Below are 17,816 nucleotides of genomic sequence, written 5' to 3'. Positions count from 1 at the left end.
CCCACAATTCAGACTTCTATCTTTAACAAAGCATTTAATAGAGAAGTTACCACATTTGTGCAGAACTCACGTAGGCTCCCTTGAAAACAGAAGAAAGACTTGTGTGTCTAAAAGTTTGCTTGTATCTCTTTTTTTTTTTTTAAATCCCAACCAAACCAGTTGATCTTATAAAAAGATACAGCCTCATTTCATAAGCCTTTTCTCACTTATAAAAACAAGAAAAGAGGAGCCTCCATGCTCCAAAGAAAGCTTAAAGGAAGATTAATTAATTAATTAAGAATCTTTTCTTCTGAGTGCAACAGGATCCAAGTAACAAGTGAACTTTTCATTTCCAGTAATAGCAGAAATTACTTCAATAGCATGATTGTGAGCACCCGTGGGGCCATAATGTGAATGGTCTTTATTAAGGAATAGACTGAACTTCTGACTATCTTTCTTCCAGTCATTTCCACAGGCTATAAACAGCGCCTGGTTTGTTGCTATTAAAAGAGTCTAAAGACGACGATGCTGAAAAGCATTACTGTTTAAGTACTCATGGCTTGACATGAACATGAAAAATATTTTCTTGAAAGTGAAGTGAATTTGGGTTCTTCAGAATGTTAGGGTTTCATTAGGAAGTGGTTATGTTGAATACTTGTGATATAGTGGGATAGTATTTTGTTTTTATGTTTTTCATTTTAATTGCTGGTCATTACCCCTCTGTTTCGCTTGATTTTTTTGGACATTCCAGTCCATGGGAGGTCAGAAAATATCATGGGGCCAGTGGGTTCAAACACTTTTTATGTTTTCTTGGTGGTATTTTCTGCCCATTTTAGTACCTGATGAAAGAGCCTGGTCTTGGTTAACGATCAAGCCTCATTATGTATTTTTTCCACAAATGACTGCTCTGAGGAGCAACCTTTCCTGAATAACATGGTATTTTGTAAAATGATGCTAAGTAAAACTGGAGTAATCCATGATCTGCTGAGGTGATATTGAAGACATATCTCTTGTGCACAGCAGACCTATGCATTAATCCTATGTTTTGGGGTCTTTAATTGCTTTAAATATTTGCTTCTAGATCTGTGTTTCACACATCTTATTTACATGGTTTATTTTTCATTTTGTGAACAAATCGATAACCAGACAGACTCTTTACCACACTGGATTAGTTTTATTTATTCTCTTTGAACTTGATTAAAAAGCTGTCAAACATAAGTCTACATTTTATCAGCAGAATACTTTTACAAAACAGGGTAGGAGATGTGTATAGCTGGAAACATACATTTCAAAATGAAACAATATTTGATATATTCTAGACAGTTACCCTTTTGTTTATCCATGACAACTGAAACTAACCATCAAATGCATAAATTGATTCAAGTCTAGCCAAGTAATCCTAAGGGCATATGAAAAGGCTTTTTTTAAAGTTCTTTCTAGATGAATTTAATGTAGTTCACCAATAAAGCATCCTCAGGAGCACAATACAAATGCTACAGAACATGAGATAGCTGGGGAAAGCGGGCAGATGTACAGTGTGATGAAGAATCAAAATGGATGTTACATTAAAATGAGCAGTCATGCAATGTCTTCATTTCATGTACTGCATTTAAGTAAAAATGCCAAAGTTCCAATTTCTTTCTTTTTTTTTTTTTTTTTTTTTTTGTTTTTCAGGCACAGTTATGCAAATAGTGAGAGACTGTTTTTTTTTTTTTTTTTTTTTTCCTTCTTCTTTTCTTTTTCTTTTTCTTTTTCTTTTCATAATTTGTTTAAATTTGTATTAAATGCATTCCTTTTTAGCACTCCTGGAGTAGGGGAATTGTTTACTTATCATGCCTTTAACTTTCAATACATATCAAAGAGAAAGATAAATTATACTCAGATTACCTACATAAAATGTGGTATCTGTTTTAATTTGCTGCTTTTTATTCCATTTTCTACCAGTCTCCTCAATTACCATTTGTCTTTCTGTGCCATTGCATATGTTGGTAAACAGCATTTTCTATGGTCCTTGGCCATATGCTGTATGCTCAGCTTGCAAAAAAAATGACACTTGGAGTGCTAGCATAATGAAACTCTCAAAGGGTTAATGCAGAATACATATAGGCAAATGTTGACAATATTTTTTATTCCAATGTTTGAAAATTAAACACAAAATCATCATTAAGTTTTCACAAAATGAGGCATCTGTCACTTGAAAGAAAAAGAAATATTTCAGAAATATGTTTACAGAAATGTAAAAATATTAGACATCAAGACAGATGTGAACGTTTTCAATAACAGGCCCTGTCTGTCAGTCTTCCTCAGAGACGAAGATCTTGCTGTACTCACTCAACATAAGTTCAACTATCTGGTTTTGGTACAGCATGTGGACTGCCATGTTCCCTGTCTCCTTTTCAGGTCTAAGGAGTGTTGGTCCAAACACAATTCCTAAGCTTTGTGTTGACATAAGATTCACGGATTCCTTGGCTGCTATCCTGTTGACGAAAGGAAAGAATTGGTTAAAAAAGGGGGATGTCAAAGGAGTCGCTATTGCATTAGAAGCATACAGAGGCACTTTCCATTTTTTATTTATTTTTTACTGATTCTCTTACCATGGATGTTTGGTTGGTTGAGTTAGCAGAAAGGAAGAAAAGAGGGAGGGAAGTGATAACTTCTGCCAACCTGACGAGCAATGAAAAGAGATGGAGGTCTAAAGCCCAGCCTACAATTCACTTATATCAGGGTACTGTTTCCTGCTTTCTGGTGACTGATCATTAGTGCATGTGTGTACTGTAAGGAAATAATTTCTGAGCTCATACATTTAGATGCTGAAAATAGGGGGTGTCCTTTATGTTAATCAATACACTGAATCGCGCACTGTTGGTGCTAACAGTTTTGTTGGCTTCAGGAAGAAGCCTCCCTGCTTCTTGTAGCATGGTCTCCTGCACTGAAAGAGTTGGGAAAATATAAAAGGGTCGTTAATATAAAGCTCATATGAAACACATTCTTTCTGCTAATTTAAATCCAATAAAGTTAGTATGCTCAGAAATGAATTGTGAAATTTATATAACTAAAGACTTTTGCATGCCTTATCCTGACACAAAGTTTCTTAAGAGACACTGAGACCACATACCTTAATGGGATGACTTAGAAAATAATAGTAAGGATTATAACCTTTGATATCTTTATTACCCACAAATTATGAGAGGGGGACCATTATTATTAAAAGTTGATCTTTTGTCTGTATTAAGACTTAATATTCTTGTGGAAATGACATTAAGGATTGAGAAGTCTGGTCTAAGAACAATATAGGTTTAATGGATGGAGTTTAGGTAGGCAGTTTCGCATAAATCTCCGCAGTGGTGAGTATGAACTAAGTAGAAATCCATTTCCTTCCACCCTCCAGAATATATAAAATATCCTAGGCTGGAAAGACTAGTAAATGAAGATACATATTTTACAAATAAATTACACAGCTTTACTAGGAATGTGAACTAAATGTAACTTTAATATGTAAACGTTTGAATTTATGGATGCTTCCCTAACTGGTTAGTTTTAACTCAGATATTTCAAGTGTACTGTTGAAGCCAAGTCCTGCTTTCCACCTTCTCTCCCTATTTGTTACTCATTCACCTTTTTAAAGTCCAGAAAGCAATTTAAAAATCATCATAGCTGTCTCTGTTTCACTATACCTATTACTGAATTGACAGCAATCTTAACTATAAATGAAAGAAACTTCTTGGGTTCAGGCACTTAAAAAAAAGGTTTCTTTCATGTTCGTGGGCGTTCGTTGCACAGCAAAGAGTATCTTCTTGTGGATTTCTGCCAATCTTGTCATTTACCACATTCCTTGAACATTGATGCTCATGGATTTTTCCATATTTAAATAGGAAACATTACTTAGTTCTGCCTCATGCTTGTAACCGTGGTGTCCATTGCACAAAACACTCTCCATATGGCACTAATCAGATTGGCTTAATTATTTGTTTCTTAAAATATAGCATCTTTACTATAAATTAAAAAATAATTATGTTTCCTCTGTGGTAAGATTAACATATCATCACTTAGGAATCCAGAAAGTCTCAAAAGTTAGTAGTTTTGTTGCCAAATGACTGTGTGGGCTTCTGATGGACGTCACACATATTTATCACAATTAAAAAAGTTTGTCACAGGGATGGCAAGGTTATTTTCCTCAATGCTACTTATGCAGAACATACATGGAGTTTAAGGTGTCCTCATGAGAAGGACTTGTTTTTGTTGAGCTTGCTACATGCTAGAAGTTGGAAACCTTATACAATATTTGCAGATGACATTAGGCATAGTTAGAGATGTTAGTTCACCAGGGAAAAAATCCTATTCAGCAGCTCCATGGTTTTGCAGTGAGGTGGTATTGATGATGGACAGCATGGACAGCATCAATGAAGCTGGATGAGAAAGACTTTGCAGGGAGCAGGAAGTAATGGACCATGGATGAGCAGAATCAGAGTAAAGAATAGTTGTGGTGGGGTGGGAAAAGGGCTTGATAAAATGAAGAGAGGAGGGATCTGATTACGTTCTTCTGTAAAATTTGGAGCAAGATTATAGCATCACCTAGGTTGGAAAAGACCTTCCAGATCATGAAGTCCAACCATCAAGATGCTATTTCTGATGTGAACACAGAAAATGGAGGATGGATGGCCAATCCCTCTGCCCTTGCCTGCCGAAACCTTCTGACAACTTTGCTTTCCCTGGAGATGCAATCCTGCACACAAAGACCTGTTTGAGTGGAGACATTGCCAGTCATGGCCTGCAATCACTCAACTCTCAGGAGGTGACAGTATGGCATGAAGCATGATGCTCATGGTGTGCATTAGTGATGGAGAGGAACCTGTTGCAGTGCACTGACATGGAGCATGGCACTGAAAACATCCACAGAGGGGGCCTGTAAGTCTAGCATTAGTCTAATAATTATTATATGGACAAAATCTCTTGAAAATTCTTCAGGTTTTCTATCTATTATTGCAGTTGTACTTGTTTTGATGACCATAACAAAAAAAAATTCTAAGCCAAGAAAACAGAATTACTTTTCAGGAAAGTCTCAGTAGTTAAATGATTTGTGGCAAAATACAGCTACTGGAGGGGAAGAAAGAAGGAATTCAATCCAGCCCGAAGAAAATAATTATGACTTTGGGACCTTATGCCATTTTAAATTACAAATATTTACCAATGAAATTCCATAACTGATGTTTTTTTCATCTGTCCACACAAGGAAAAAAGTCAAAGCAAAACAAAAACAAATATATACAATTTAAGCTGTTACTGTAGCTGCTAAGTGAAATTCAGTTGTTAAAAGGGAAAACCTTAAAAAATGGGCAAGAATTTCTTTTTTCTGGCACAAAAAAGAACAGAAAGAGTAACACACTGCTTAGAACATAAAAAGTGAAAGGAAATGCCAGAGCTACGTTTTGTCAAGCCTAACTGAAAGGAGCAATGATCCATCAATTTAAGATTATTTTAACAAAACAATCTGTAATCCAGTGCTACAGGTGTTGGAATCACATCAAGAAATTGCTGGGCATTATGGTGTGAAAGATTTTTTCCCCCAAAATAAATGAACGGAATTGCTAACTTCAAGAATGGTGTAAGTCCTTAAAGATCACAAGTCAGGAGACATACAGAAAATACAGGTCTCATTATTAATAGTAATGAAGTTAATGATGTATTAAAACAGCAGAAGTGTCTGATAGGAGGGCTCCAGTGTCAATGGCAGATATATAAGTAAAAATACTTTAAGCTTTGGTTGTTGCTAAGGCAACTGTAAACTGGAAAGCTTGCGACCGAGAGCAGGGCAACCCTACGGCTGGAAGGGTCATGGTATGGTGGGTTTGGCTCTCCAGTTTAATTAAACCTATACTTTTCAAACTCTATAAATAAAATCATTATTATTTTTGACATTCAGAAAGCACACTGGATTATTATTTCAAACACATTAGGTGTTATGAAATGTTCTTCATCCATTTCTATTCTGTAGAAACTACCGAAGAGGAGAAAGCACATCAATGATGGCTCTGATTCCTCACCATTTTAATGTTCTACTGCACATGAATAAAATAGGTAAGTTGGTGTCTTTAGGGAGGAAAACCCCAATTCAAATGGAACTATCTTACTGTAAGCTGAAGAGTGTTTGAGGACAGAGCTGTCCTTTGCCAGATGAGAGGAGAACCTTTCACTCCTACCTTCTTAGCCTTTTCCAGCTCACGAAGATTTGTTTTCTCAATGTTTGGGGTCCCTAGTAGAACCAGTTTTAGACATGCATAGTACTCTTGTACTCTGTAAGTGTTCTAAATTATATTCAAGGGTAACTTTTAAATAAGACAATCATATTGCTCTTCCATGAACTAGAAATATTGCTTATGACTGAAGGGCAACACACAGCAAAATAAGGTCATTGAAGTAAGAAAGTCTCATTGGGTAAAATACTATGGACCAGAATGGAAGTGTATGAAATGCAACCCTCTGGAGTCAGCAGAGACCCAAGAGACAAAAGTAGGTTTTTATCTTATCAGGACCTTGACCACCAGCATTCTGCATCACATTTGGTTTAACTAGAAAAATCACTGTCATGAGAGAATGAAATCAAGATCTAAACAGAGGCCAAGAAAGATTAAAGATACATGGGAATAAAGAAAACTCCCCAGAAAGGAAAAACTGTGTATTTGTGACATCCATCTTCTTGGTATAGCAAGTAACCCTACAGAATAGGAACAGACTGCCCTCGTGCTAGGAACCACTGCCACAGCTCAGCCAGGTGTAGAGTTGGGCTGTTTTGAGACATAAATTCCTGTGCCCTGCCTCAGTGGGCCAAAGTCTGCATGTTCCATTGATTCTCTCTACCGATAATTATCCTCAAATTAGCTAATACCCATTTCCTATAGATAGTCAGTGGTAAGCAGATGTAATGTTTCAGCTTCAGGACTCTGCCTGGGGATGGCTCAGCTGCCTTCTTGGCTGAGTTTACTCACCTTCAATATAGCTCTTCTAACAGACCTTTTCACTGCACTGCTACTTTATGTGGTAGCTTTCTGACTATTGCAGAGCTCCTGATCAATTTGAACATGCTAAAATATGACTCTTGTGACGAACAACGTTTAGCTCCACATTTTATGCTCCTCTCCTTCCCAAAAGCTGGTTCATGGGATTTAAAAAATAACAGGTATTACATACTTTGCTTTAGTGACAAGACATTTGGGGAGAAATCATCCAAGCTTGAAATAAAATCTTTATTGAAAGCAATTCTACATCCATGCCAGTCAGATACATTGTATGATCAGAAGAGATGTCCCAGGGGAAAGCTCGGCGCAGTAGACAGGGTTGATTACTTGGACCTCCTGTCAGTTCTTAACTCACTGACAATGGCTGAGACATTCAGTACAACTTTGTTTCCTTTATTTGGAAGTAAAGTTAATATACTTACCTTAACTGTGCCAAATGTACTGGAAAATAACCTGATAATAAAACGTACCATCCTACTAAGTGATAATGTCTGTGTGTGTATAAGCACATTTTGGCAGGGCTTGTGCAGACGGGTTTTTCAGTGTTAGAAAAGAAGCCCAAGTACAAAATGATGCACAGATAATCCATTAGGTTTCTTCTCAGTGTACTTTTTTTTCTTTGTAAGTCCTGTTACATACTTTCCTGAGACACAACATATTACTGCATCATCATTTTCTACTGTAAACTTATTTGAATTCAGCTATAGGGGTTGTTCTTTATATAAAACGTGTTTTTTTTTTGGTACTAAAAAGACAACTGAACTACAAAATTTGGCTTTGACAGAGATCCTAAGCCACAAACAATAGGTGCCATTTTATAACAGGTCACAGCCTTGCAGAGATATCCATATCTTGAGGAAACTCTGTTGCCAGTTTAGGACAGACACCAAAATGCATCCACTGTGGAGGAAGAGTGCACGGCTTGTGCACATCTTAACCCCATCTTGAGAGAATCACTGAAATAATCAGTGGTTAAGTGAGCCCCTGATACCATAAGCTCTACTTAGGCAAACTGTTCAATTCATTGCACTGCAATGTAGATAAATGTAAAATTTAGTAATAAATTGGGATTCTTGATATTTTATGAATGCAAACTAAACCTCATTATTATTTATGTCCTGGCTTTATGGATGATTTGCTCAGTCATATTACAGTGGTATTCACCAGCTGATGAAGCTAAGGAAAAGCAAACATTATCAGCTGAATTCCTGGCTTGTTTGTGAAATCTGTACACCTTGTTATGTGTGTGTGTCGAGGGGCTTTGTGTGTACCTACAACCTGAGGTTGGTGCTTATTGCAGAGTTCAAAACTCCACAATATCCACCCTTTTCATACTGTGCCATGGGGTTTCCTCCACAACAAATGTACCGAATGCAGAGATCACAGTGCATTAATAGAGTTTTAAGCTATTTTCTTCTGCTGGTGTAAAATGCAAAGGCACTTTAAATTCCTGTTTCCTCCACAGGTTGAATTTGGAACAATAGTGATCTGAGACTGGAAATAGAGAAAGCAGGTCATAGCGTATGATACGTTATGAGAGGGGTCAGAAATAGTTCAGACATACTTAAGAGCTTGCTTTTGCTGAAAATAGCCTCGATGGCTCCTGGCCTACAGAAACTCCATAGGCTTCCTGTGCTCTGCAGCTGTGGGTTCATATTACATTTCTTTGGGAAAAATCCCTTCTCTTCAGTTGCTCTGGGACACAAGAATGAGAGCTCGATGCTGTCTTCTGCAGACTGGCCTTTAAAGCTGACCATTGGGTGGCTATATTTAGTGCCTGGACAGCTGACAGGGACCCGCTGGAGAAGGGGCTTCCTCAGGGGATCCCCCATGTATCGTACAGCACGAGCTCTCCCTGGGCGAACTGCCTTGGAGTCCAGCCCGAAATGAAAATCATAACTAAACTAGCTCTGAACATCAGTTCACAGTTGGCTGAATAGACTCTGAAAAGCTGAAGAAAAGCATTTATTCTGGCTTACCCTGGTTTAATAAGAAAACAGTTTAAAATAAAGACTTTTCACCATTGTGTGAACTTTGCTACCTGTATGACCTGCTTTCTGAAGAGCACGTGTGCTCACACCTCCTGGAGTAGCTCTCATGGAGAAAGTCTTCGTTTTCTAGGTGACTCAGGCCAAGATCTAAAAACACATTTGAGTGTCTGAAGGGGCGCAGGCAGAACGTAGGGGCCTGGCTCAAGAATGTGCTTTGGAAGAGGTCCCCTTGCTGCCTCTACACCCAGCTCTGGCCATATGAAGGGGACAGGGTAACTTGGTGCCTGCCTTGTGCCAAAGAGGGCCTCAAAACCACATGTGCTCTCTGCCTTCCTTGTGTAGCCCCATTGGGGAGCCTGAAGAAGTGGGAAGCACGGGTCAGATGCATTCTCCAGTTGTGTGTTAATCAATAATTGCATCTTGCCAAGTACACGAACAGTTCTGGGAACAGAAAGCAGGGCAGGCACTGCCATGCTAACAGATGCGCTCATTACAAGTTAGCAATTCCTGCCAGGGATTCTGCTGTCTCCTGGGCTTAGGACTACGCCATGTGCTCAAGTTCATGCCTCGATGAGGTGCCCCTTTTCCTCAGAGGCCCATAACTCAGATCTGCTCAGACTGCTCTAGGATATGAGCTTATAGAGCATAGTGGTGCTTGTACCATAAAACTGAATGACTCTGGGCATCCTGTCCCAGGTCTGTGGAGAAATATCGATCTGAACCCTCATTTGCTTCTCAGTCTCTGGTTCATCTCTTTTTTTTTTTTTTTTTTTTCTGACAATTTTCTGATGAAACTCCTGGTATGTGACCATGAGAGGATGTATACATCCCCATGTCTCCCTTTTGGAAGACTGACCAAGCTGGGTGACATGCTAAGTTCTTCCACTCACTGACAAGCAGCACAATGCCCTCTCAATTTGCCCTGGTTCTTAATTTATTTTTTTTTTTTTTTGTGACTGAATGCAAACTGGTTCTGACTAATGCTCATGAGACTGGAGGAAGGAAGAGAGCTGGCCAGCCCGTGCTACCACAGTGGAAGTTGCTATCAAGCCTCCAGCTTGCCTCTTTGGGGACAGCCACTTCATAAAAGCCAGCTGAGGGCCACAAACTTTCCTAAGGAGCATCTCAGACTCCTCTGCTGCAGCTCAAAAGGCATTCGTTTTTGCCTTCTCTGAGACCCACGTAGCAGCATATATATCTCAAACAACAGCAAGCCCCTCTCTAAAGCCACACCACCACTGCAAGCACGAGTCTTTCCCTAGGGAGAGGATGGGAGAGAACAAAACCACCCGAGACAGATGTTAGGCAGATGCTAATGCACTTCTTAGAGGTGTTTGGAAAGTGGAGTGATAAAGGCAGTATGAGACTAGATAGAATAATATATGTTCAGATGGAAATATAATGCATAGACCCCTTTACTGTATTTTTGGCTGATGATGTAACTGATGTAACTTCTGCTATGTTTTCTTTTAATTCTATTTTTTTTTTTTTTCTTTTTTTTTTTCTTTCTTTTTTTTTTTTTTTTTTTTTTTTTTTTCCTGCAGAGCAACCAGCTTCTTGTAAAACACAACCCGTCAGAGGTCCTGGCTCTGCTTGTTTTTGTGGCCTGTGTAGCTCAGAAGGCAACAGATAGTCTTATGTGAATAAATAAATATTTAACTTTTAAGGTTGCTTTTTTTTTTTTTTCTTTTTTTTAATTCAAGAATGCCTTAAGCTACATTTCCTTGTAATATTAAAAATAAAAAGCAGTTAGTAACAATCTTCCTTAAATCAAGAATTATAAATATAGAACCTTTATCATCAGCACAGCACATCCAAAAATGTCTTTGTAAAGTAAATCAAATTATATGAGTTAATTGATTCCAGGCAACATCAGCAACTGCAGGTGGAAACTGAATAACAGGATGTTTATTAATGAAGGACTATTAATCAAAATTGACAATATCAATTCCTGTTTCTTTTATTTGAATTCTACCTGCAAAATCCATGGAGATACTTGCTGAATGTTTAAATAAAAATTTAAAAGTAAAGAAAATACTAACACTTGGGATTTTAGCTTTAGATGTAGGGCTATTTGTTTAAACAGTGAAAGGATATCCTAAATCCAATTTGACAGGCAATGCCAAAGATGCCAGTGGTAATTAATTAGCACTTAATTTAGACCACAGAACAACAGGATATGGAATTGGTGCTCAGTGCCATTTCCCCTTAGGCTTCATCTCATGAGGGTCAGGAGTATGGCTGTTGCATTGAAGGTCAGTAAATAAATTGGGGGAACACATTGACACTGGACTTTTCATGATAGATATCCTTCACCCTTATTACTGCCTCCGGCTACCACTGATGAGAAAAGGGCTGCAATTGTTCTGTGAAGAGCGCTGTACACAAGCCTGAGCCGAGCAAGGTGGCGTTTGGACTCGCGCCTTGCTCAGTAGTCGTGCTGGATGCTCTCCGTGGATTGAGAGCTCTGTCAACTTGGTGTCTGGGCTGGGAATAAACTTCTAACTGTAGCACAGAAAGCCCGAGGAACTCTGATGGGCCAGAAAATTCACTTAAAAGCAGCCCTTAAGTTTGCCAGATTTGGGAGCTTAACTTTAGATTAAGCATAATTAAAATCAATGGAAGAATTTAAAGGGGGGTTATAAACTAGGTCAGCAAGGGAAAAAACACATTTCCTTATTATCCTCTTGTCTTTGTCTTAATAATATTTGGTCTTCCTCCATAAAGCTGAAGTCACTTAATAAAGGTGGATTAATGTTATTAACAGCATTTTTCAGGTGGGGACACTGAGGCTTTGACGTGCTTATTGATGGACAAACTAGAAATATGTGGCACAAAAACCAGAACCACCAGTTCTACAGAACCACCAGTTCTGTTGGTAACTCAGGCGTTTTTGTAAGTCAGTGAAAGAAGCTGCCCTTCTCCAACACACCCAAAGCAGTGGAAAGCACACAGGAAACCCTGTGGAGCCTTGTTCACAGATGCACATGAATTGCATTCCTTGCTTCAGATTTACTGGCAAGAAAAAAAAGGTTGATGAGACTCAGTATTATAATATATAGTCTCCTCCCGGTAAACCTAGTGAATCCCCCAGCCAGCACCATGCTCTTCTCCCTGTGATCTCTACCCTTCTTTCAAAAGAGCAGCTCAGGTGGAAGGGTGTCTGCCCTGGCATTGATTATCAGCAAAGATATTCTGAAACCGCTTTTTATCAATGATACCCTCCATGCTTAAATGGTGCTGTCCCACCCCAGCACCCCAGACAATCATTGTGAGCTTCAGTGGTTATGGGAGGAAATTCTTACTGCAGATCCTAGCTGTACTCCACTAGCACAGTTTTGTAAGCCTTGTTCCCCAGAAGGGCTGTCTGCATTGCTGCATCAGGAAAACACCAAGTTAGACAGCAGTCCGTGCTCAGAAAATTTATTTTGGAAGCCCTAGGTTAACAGTTATTTTAAATTTGCTTTCACTTCATCACACCCTTTGCTGCATCTCTCTCGACAGAGAGTGAAATTCTGATTACTGTTAAAGTCACTGACAAACCTCCCACCGATCGGGAGCAGAGCAGAGTCAGAATTTTACCGTGTACAGGATTAACTTTTCTCAGTTTGGATGATATCTATTTTTACTAAGTGGAATTATTGCTTTTGACTATGTTCAATCTATAACCTCTTGCAGCCTTCAATTATAGCCCTTTTGTGCTACAGTAATCCAGTTGACAGCAAATAACTCAGCCCTGGATATGACAGGTTTACTTTCTGACTTAAAGCCCCAAAGCAGCAATTGGCTGGAATTTCATACTGGGGTGCTGAACCTTAAACAACCTGCTCAGAAATGTATCTTTTCTAGAGAGTCTGGAGCTTCTTGTGCAAAAATTACTGGTTTTGTCCAGTGTCAGGAGTAAATAGTTCTGCTTTGTGAGACAACCAGTATTTTTGATGTTGAAATTACAGAATGTGGCAAAGAATTCCATGATAGCCAGAGGAAAAAAAAAAAAACAAACAAAACACAAAACTTTCACTGATATTTTCCTTTTCTGTGAGGTCTTCAATATGCAATTACTTCACAAACTGTTTTGTTTTGTGTCCTTTTCAATCCTCAAAGCCCTCTGAATATTGGTCTGTTAATTGTCCTTAATATAAAACCTACACTTTTCCACTCATTATCACCATCTTGTTTAAAGTGAAGCCTTCCTGCAGCAGTTTGCCCCACAGAGATGACTTTGTATGGGATTGTATGAATCCTCAACCAGGATTCCTGCTTGTTCAGGTTCAGTTCTGAGCTCTCCACAAGCTACTAGTGCAATATATATGCACTGCGTTTGTATCAGATCTGAAAGATGCTTTAACATGCCTCCCAGCATTGCGATTGTTTCAGCACTGATATTGAACACGAGTAGGATGAATATATCTCTTAAATGCACTAGTGAGTATGTGCCACGAGTCTTTGATTTCTTTAAACTTATTTACATTTTACTTGCCCTTGAGCAATGAATTTACTATGTCAGCATTGTCTTTTCTACTTTCACTTTGTCTGTCTTGTCCACTCACCTTAGCTTGATGTTTATTTTTCGTGCACGTGTATAGTCCATTGCACTAAATGCACGAACTGCCTGGAGTGCAGGATTTTCCAGATAGTGTGCCTTTGTAAGATGCACCCTTTGTAGCACTGTAAGGTCTGCGATATTCCCTGGCTTAAAACTGGCTTTAGACTTTCTTATTTGTTCCTTTTTTTTTTTTTTTTTTAAGTCAAACACCCTTTCACATGCATACTATTTGCAGATGACTGTAGGATTGTGTTAGACTTTACCAAAGTCTTTACTCCCTATGTAGGTAGCCCTACCTCTCTCAGCAGTTGTGTTTCTTCTACCTTTGAAGCTCTTATACAAAACATTGCTCACATCAAGTGACTGGACTTGCCGTTATCTGCTCTTGTCTGACCATGACCAAATCCATACAGTTAAAAAAAAATGGTGAAAAAACATATATGAGTCACTTCGATTTCCTAACTGAAACCATGATGGCAGACATGGAAGGACTCAGGAACCGCAGGTACAATTGCTGTTTATATCATGGCAAACTCCTCGTTATTGGGGCACCTTGTTCAGAAAGCAGTGTCCACGACTTCAAATCTCTCGGACACAGCTGAGCTGGATAAATGACTTGGTGCACCTGACAGAGCCGCAGAGGAGCATTTCTGATGTCCCACCTGCCAAACAGGTCTGTCCCCAAATTGCCTCGTCAACTTTATGCTTTGGTATGATGTTCTTGGACATGAAGCTGAAATGCCTTCCTTTTTTTTTTTTTTTTTTTTTTTTTTTTTTTTTTTTTTTTTTGGTGCGAAAGATTTGACCTTTGTTAATGAAGGTATCAGGACAGCTACAACAGAGGGATTGGTGGGATCTATCAAAATGAAAGATCTTAGTCGTATTGAATTCCCTTTTCTTGGCTTAACACCATGTCAAGGGGACACCATGTTCAGGATGTGTGCTGGCAAGCCAGAGCCAGCATATTCAGAAGTCTCTGCAGTGTAGTCTAGGAAGTCTTCATACACCTTAGTTTTAGCAGGGAAACAATGATATTTCACTGTTTTAAAAAAGTGAAATGTCATTTTGTGTCACTCTGACACTATGTTTGGATATGAGAGAAAACTTTTTTTTTTTTTCTTTTTCTTTTTTTCCCCCCTAAATCTTGAGACCATGATGTATCTGAAACATCCCTTTCACCAAGACAAAAGTTACTTGATGCCATATTAATAGATATATTATGATTTTTATAGATAGCACGTGATCAGAACATTTCTGGAGAGCCTGCTAAAGTAGCCTAAAATACTGATTCTTCAGATGGTGATGGTTAGAATGACAGAAATCCAAAAGCTGAGCTCGGTTCTGTCTTGCTGAAGATAGTTTATCAGAATTTAAAATGGTATTAGATGTTTTGCATTATGTACTTCCAGGAGTGCATCCCATGAAAATACTCCACAGGTAAAAAAAACTTTCAACTTGAGTAACAGGCAATATGCATATATACCTTATGTATATATATTTGTAACTTGCAGTTGAGGATGGGCCAGTTTGGGCCCCCTGTTTGCCTAGGTTATCCAAATGAGAACATGGATAAGAATTACAAGAATGCTAAAATCTGTGTTTATCTGAAAGTAAAGAACATGAACCTCTCCTGGCCACTTAGCACATCCCTGTTCTGCTCCCCACCCTTCCGTGCCAATAAACACAGTGAAGCATTTTTGTGAGGTTTCTTCCTACATCCTTGCTCTCCTCCCAAGTTTCTCAGCCCCAGTTGACCCTCCCCAGGGGGGCTGCCCCAGCTCTGCTCCCCTTATTCCTCTCCTGCTCCCTGGCTGTGCAGACGCAACAGGCACACAGTGCAGAAGCATTTCAGAAGACCATGGAAAAGCTCTGGAGAGGATGTGGCCATGCCACCTAGCAATGGGGCTGAGATAGGTGTAGAAATCCTGCCTTAGAAGAAGTAACCAGTGGCATCTTGTGGACCAGGGGAGGAGGCAAGTTGTCATATGCTTGGCTGGAGTTAGCCGATCCACAGATTTCTGATTTTACATTGCACCATAATGCGTAATGTATGAAAAGATAAATATTTTCCATTCAGCAACATCTTGCTGTATTTTCATCTAACTCTATAATTTTAATTATAAAGTGAACATAACCTGTATCAAATTATGATTTTGTTAACATATTGAATGAGGACAAGAAAAATAAATACCAGATTTTATACTGTACAGGCACATGAAGGTATAGTAAAAAAATCTGGTTTCCTTGACCACATTGTCATAATATGCATATATAACTGCTTATTGAATCCAGGCTGTGTAGACAACAGAAAGAACACTGGCTCCATACCATCACAATGCATGCCCACAACAAAGAGGAGGAAAGAACAGGCTCTTTCATTGTGTGTGTCTAAGTACTACCGACATAAGGGCTAAAAACATTACCTCTGTCTGAAGTGTATCTATATATCCATGCATAAGTTATTAAGTGGGCTCCCTGAGCACAGTTGCTGAAAATATTAATATATTCAAATTATATTCTAGCTACTGCAAAAACAGTAGATCAGACAAATATATTAAAATCTCTTCAGACAAAAGGAGTCATGTTATTTTTAAAGTTCCTCCCCCCCCTTACTGGAACACAAACCTTCATTGTATATAATATATGAGAATGCAAGATGATCCTTAGATGTCAAAATGTGGCTTAAAGTTTGAATGTAATCATAAAACAGTGACTCTAATGCTTGCCATAAACAAATTGTCACTGGTATTATGTAACTTAGGCTATTCACAAAGCATAAAAGAAGGGAAGAATAAAAGGTGGCTGCCAAACACCACGGGCCCAATCCGACGGTAGTGCCAAATTGCGCTGGCGGACTGGGAGTTGCGAACAGTGTGGAACCCAGTGCTTGGGCCTGGGCTTAAATTAGGGTGAGATAAAGGCTATTTAGTCAATTTAGACTGCAAGCAGCAACCGGTGTCTTCTGCAGCCTCCTCTGCTCTCTGTGTCCCAGAGATGAGGAAGCAGTAAAAGTCCCTGGATTGCTGCAGGACCTGGTTTTGTAGGGATGCAGCCATGGCTGGCCTACACCAGCGATGCAGCCCAAAATGCCCACGCCTCTTGGAGCAGGCTGGTGGCCTTGATCTGCTCGTGTTGTCCAGTGTGTTTGGTGCCATGTCGCCGGGGTCACACCTTCTCCTGGACTCTAGGAGAGTTGGAACAGCAGCAGAAGGCCATAATTCAGGGCAGAAGATGTCTGCAAACAGCAACTAATCAGTCATAGGAACAGCAAAGTCATAGGCACTTTGCTTTAGCTCAGGTTTCAGGAGTAATTAATATGTCTGATATACACAGCTTTAAATGGTGCTAATGGCTCTGCTCAGGCCCTTGATAAACCACCAAACTAGACTGCTCACCCCTTTTTAATTTGATTTTTCCCCCTTCCTTTTAAAAGTAAAATGACATTTTTTTTCACAGCCTGAAATAATTGTTTGAGCAGAGATACTGGTTTAACTCATTATGAATTATTAGTGGAAAAGTGGGTCTCAGAAGTATGTTACATCTGAAATATTTTTCGTCACTTGAACATGTGCCGTCCAGAACTGGCCCTATTCTACCAGGCACTGGGAACAAACACTTCACATTCACAGATGCTCCTAATTTGGTGTGGTTTGGAGTGTAATTTAGATCAAACGTATCCATGTAAATGAGTCAGGGTTTCTTAATTAGGTGCCTCTAAAGAAAAAACTTGGACCACATCAGTAGGTGTGGGTGTGGTGCCCACAGTACTGGAATCTTTCTATAGATGAAGCTTAGTTTTGTTCAGGCACACTGTAGGTTTTTCTTTCATTTTTTCTTTTTTTTTTTTTTTTTCTTTCTTTTTTTTTTATTTTTTTTTTTTTTTTTTTTTCTAAAGCACAATAATAAATCTGCAGATGGCATAGACATAAAGACGCTACTTCAGAGGAGCTGTCTAAAACACTGTCTCTTTGGCAAATGCCTTAAAGTAGGTCATTCTGCTGTGATTTAGGTTTATATTTCATTGCCAGCTTTTTGTTCCCATTACAAGTAGGGTGCATTCCAGTCCACAGATTTGCTCTTCATTTTTTTTTTCAGATTGGCTTTTATTTACAAGAATTTGTAGATCTTCATAAGAAAATGGCCAATATGCTGTCAGAAGTACTAATCATGCACTTGACCACAAAAAGAGATGTATGAAGGTGATAACCTGGAAATGTTAGAATGTAAAATAGCATTCTCTGAGAGCAAAAAATGTATTGATTCTCTTAACAGAGTGATTGAAATGAT

At 38.9% G+C, this 17,816-nt stretch overlaps 1 protein-coding gene across 1 annotated transcript in view; it reads right to left on the bottom strand.

The window, feature by feature from the left end:
- Positions 1–1,753: 1,753 nt before the first annotated feature.
- Positions 1,754–17,816, bottom strand: part of ARHGAP15 (Rho GTPase activating protein 15) — a 331,505-nt gene continuing 315,442 nt past the window's right edge. Inside the window, exon 17 of the mRNA XM_032190068.1 lies at positions 1,754–2,456. Within this exon, the coding sequence (XP_032045959.1) occupies positions 2,273–2,456 (184 nt within the window). The 3' untranslated portion in view covers positions 1,754–2,272. The remainder of the gene's footprint in view (positions 2,457–17,816) is intronic.

Source organism: Aythya fuligula, chromosome 6 (genome assembly GCF_009819795.1).
Source record: "Aythya fuligula isolate bAytFul2 chromosome 6, bAytFul2.pri, whole genome shotgun sequence".
Classification (NCBI taxonomy): domain Eukaryota; kingdom Metazoa; phylum Chordata; class Aves; order Anseriformes; family Anatidae; genus Aythya; species Aythya fuligula.
The sequence above is the reverse complement of the archived record's forward strand: the minus strand, read 5'-3'. Positions and strand labels throughout refer to the sequence as shown.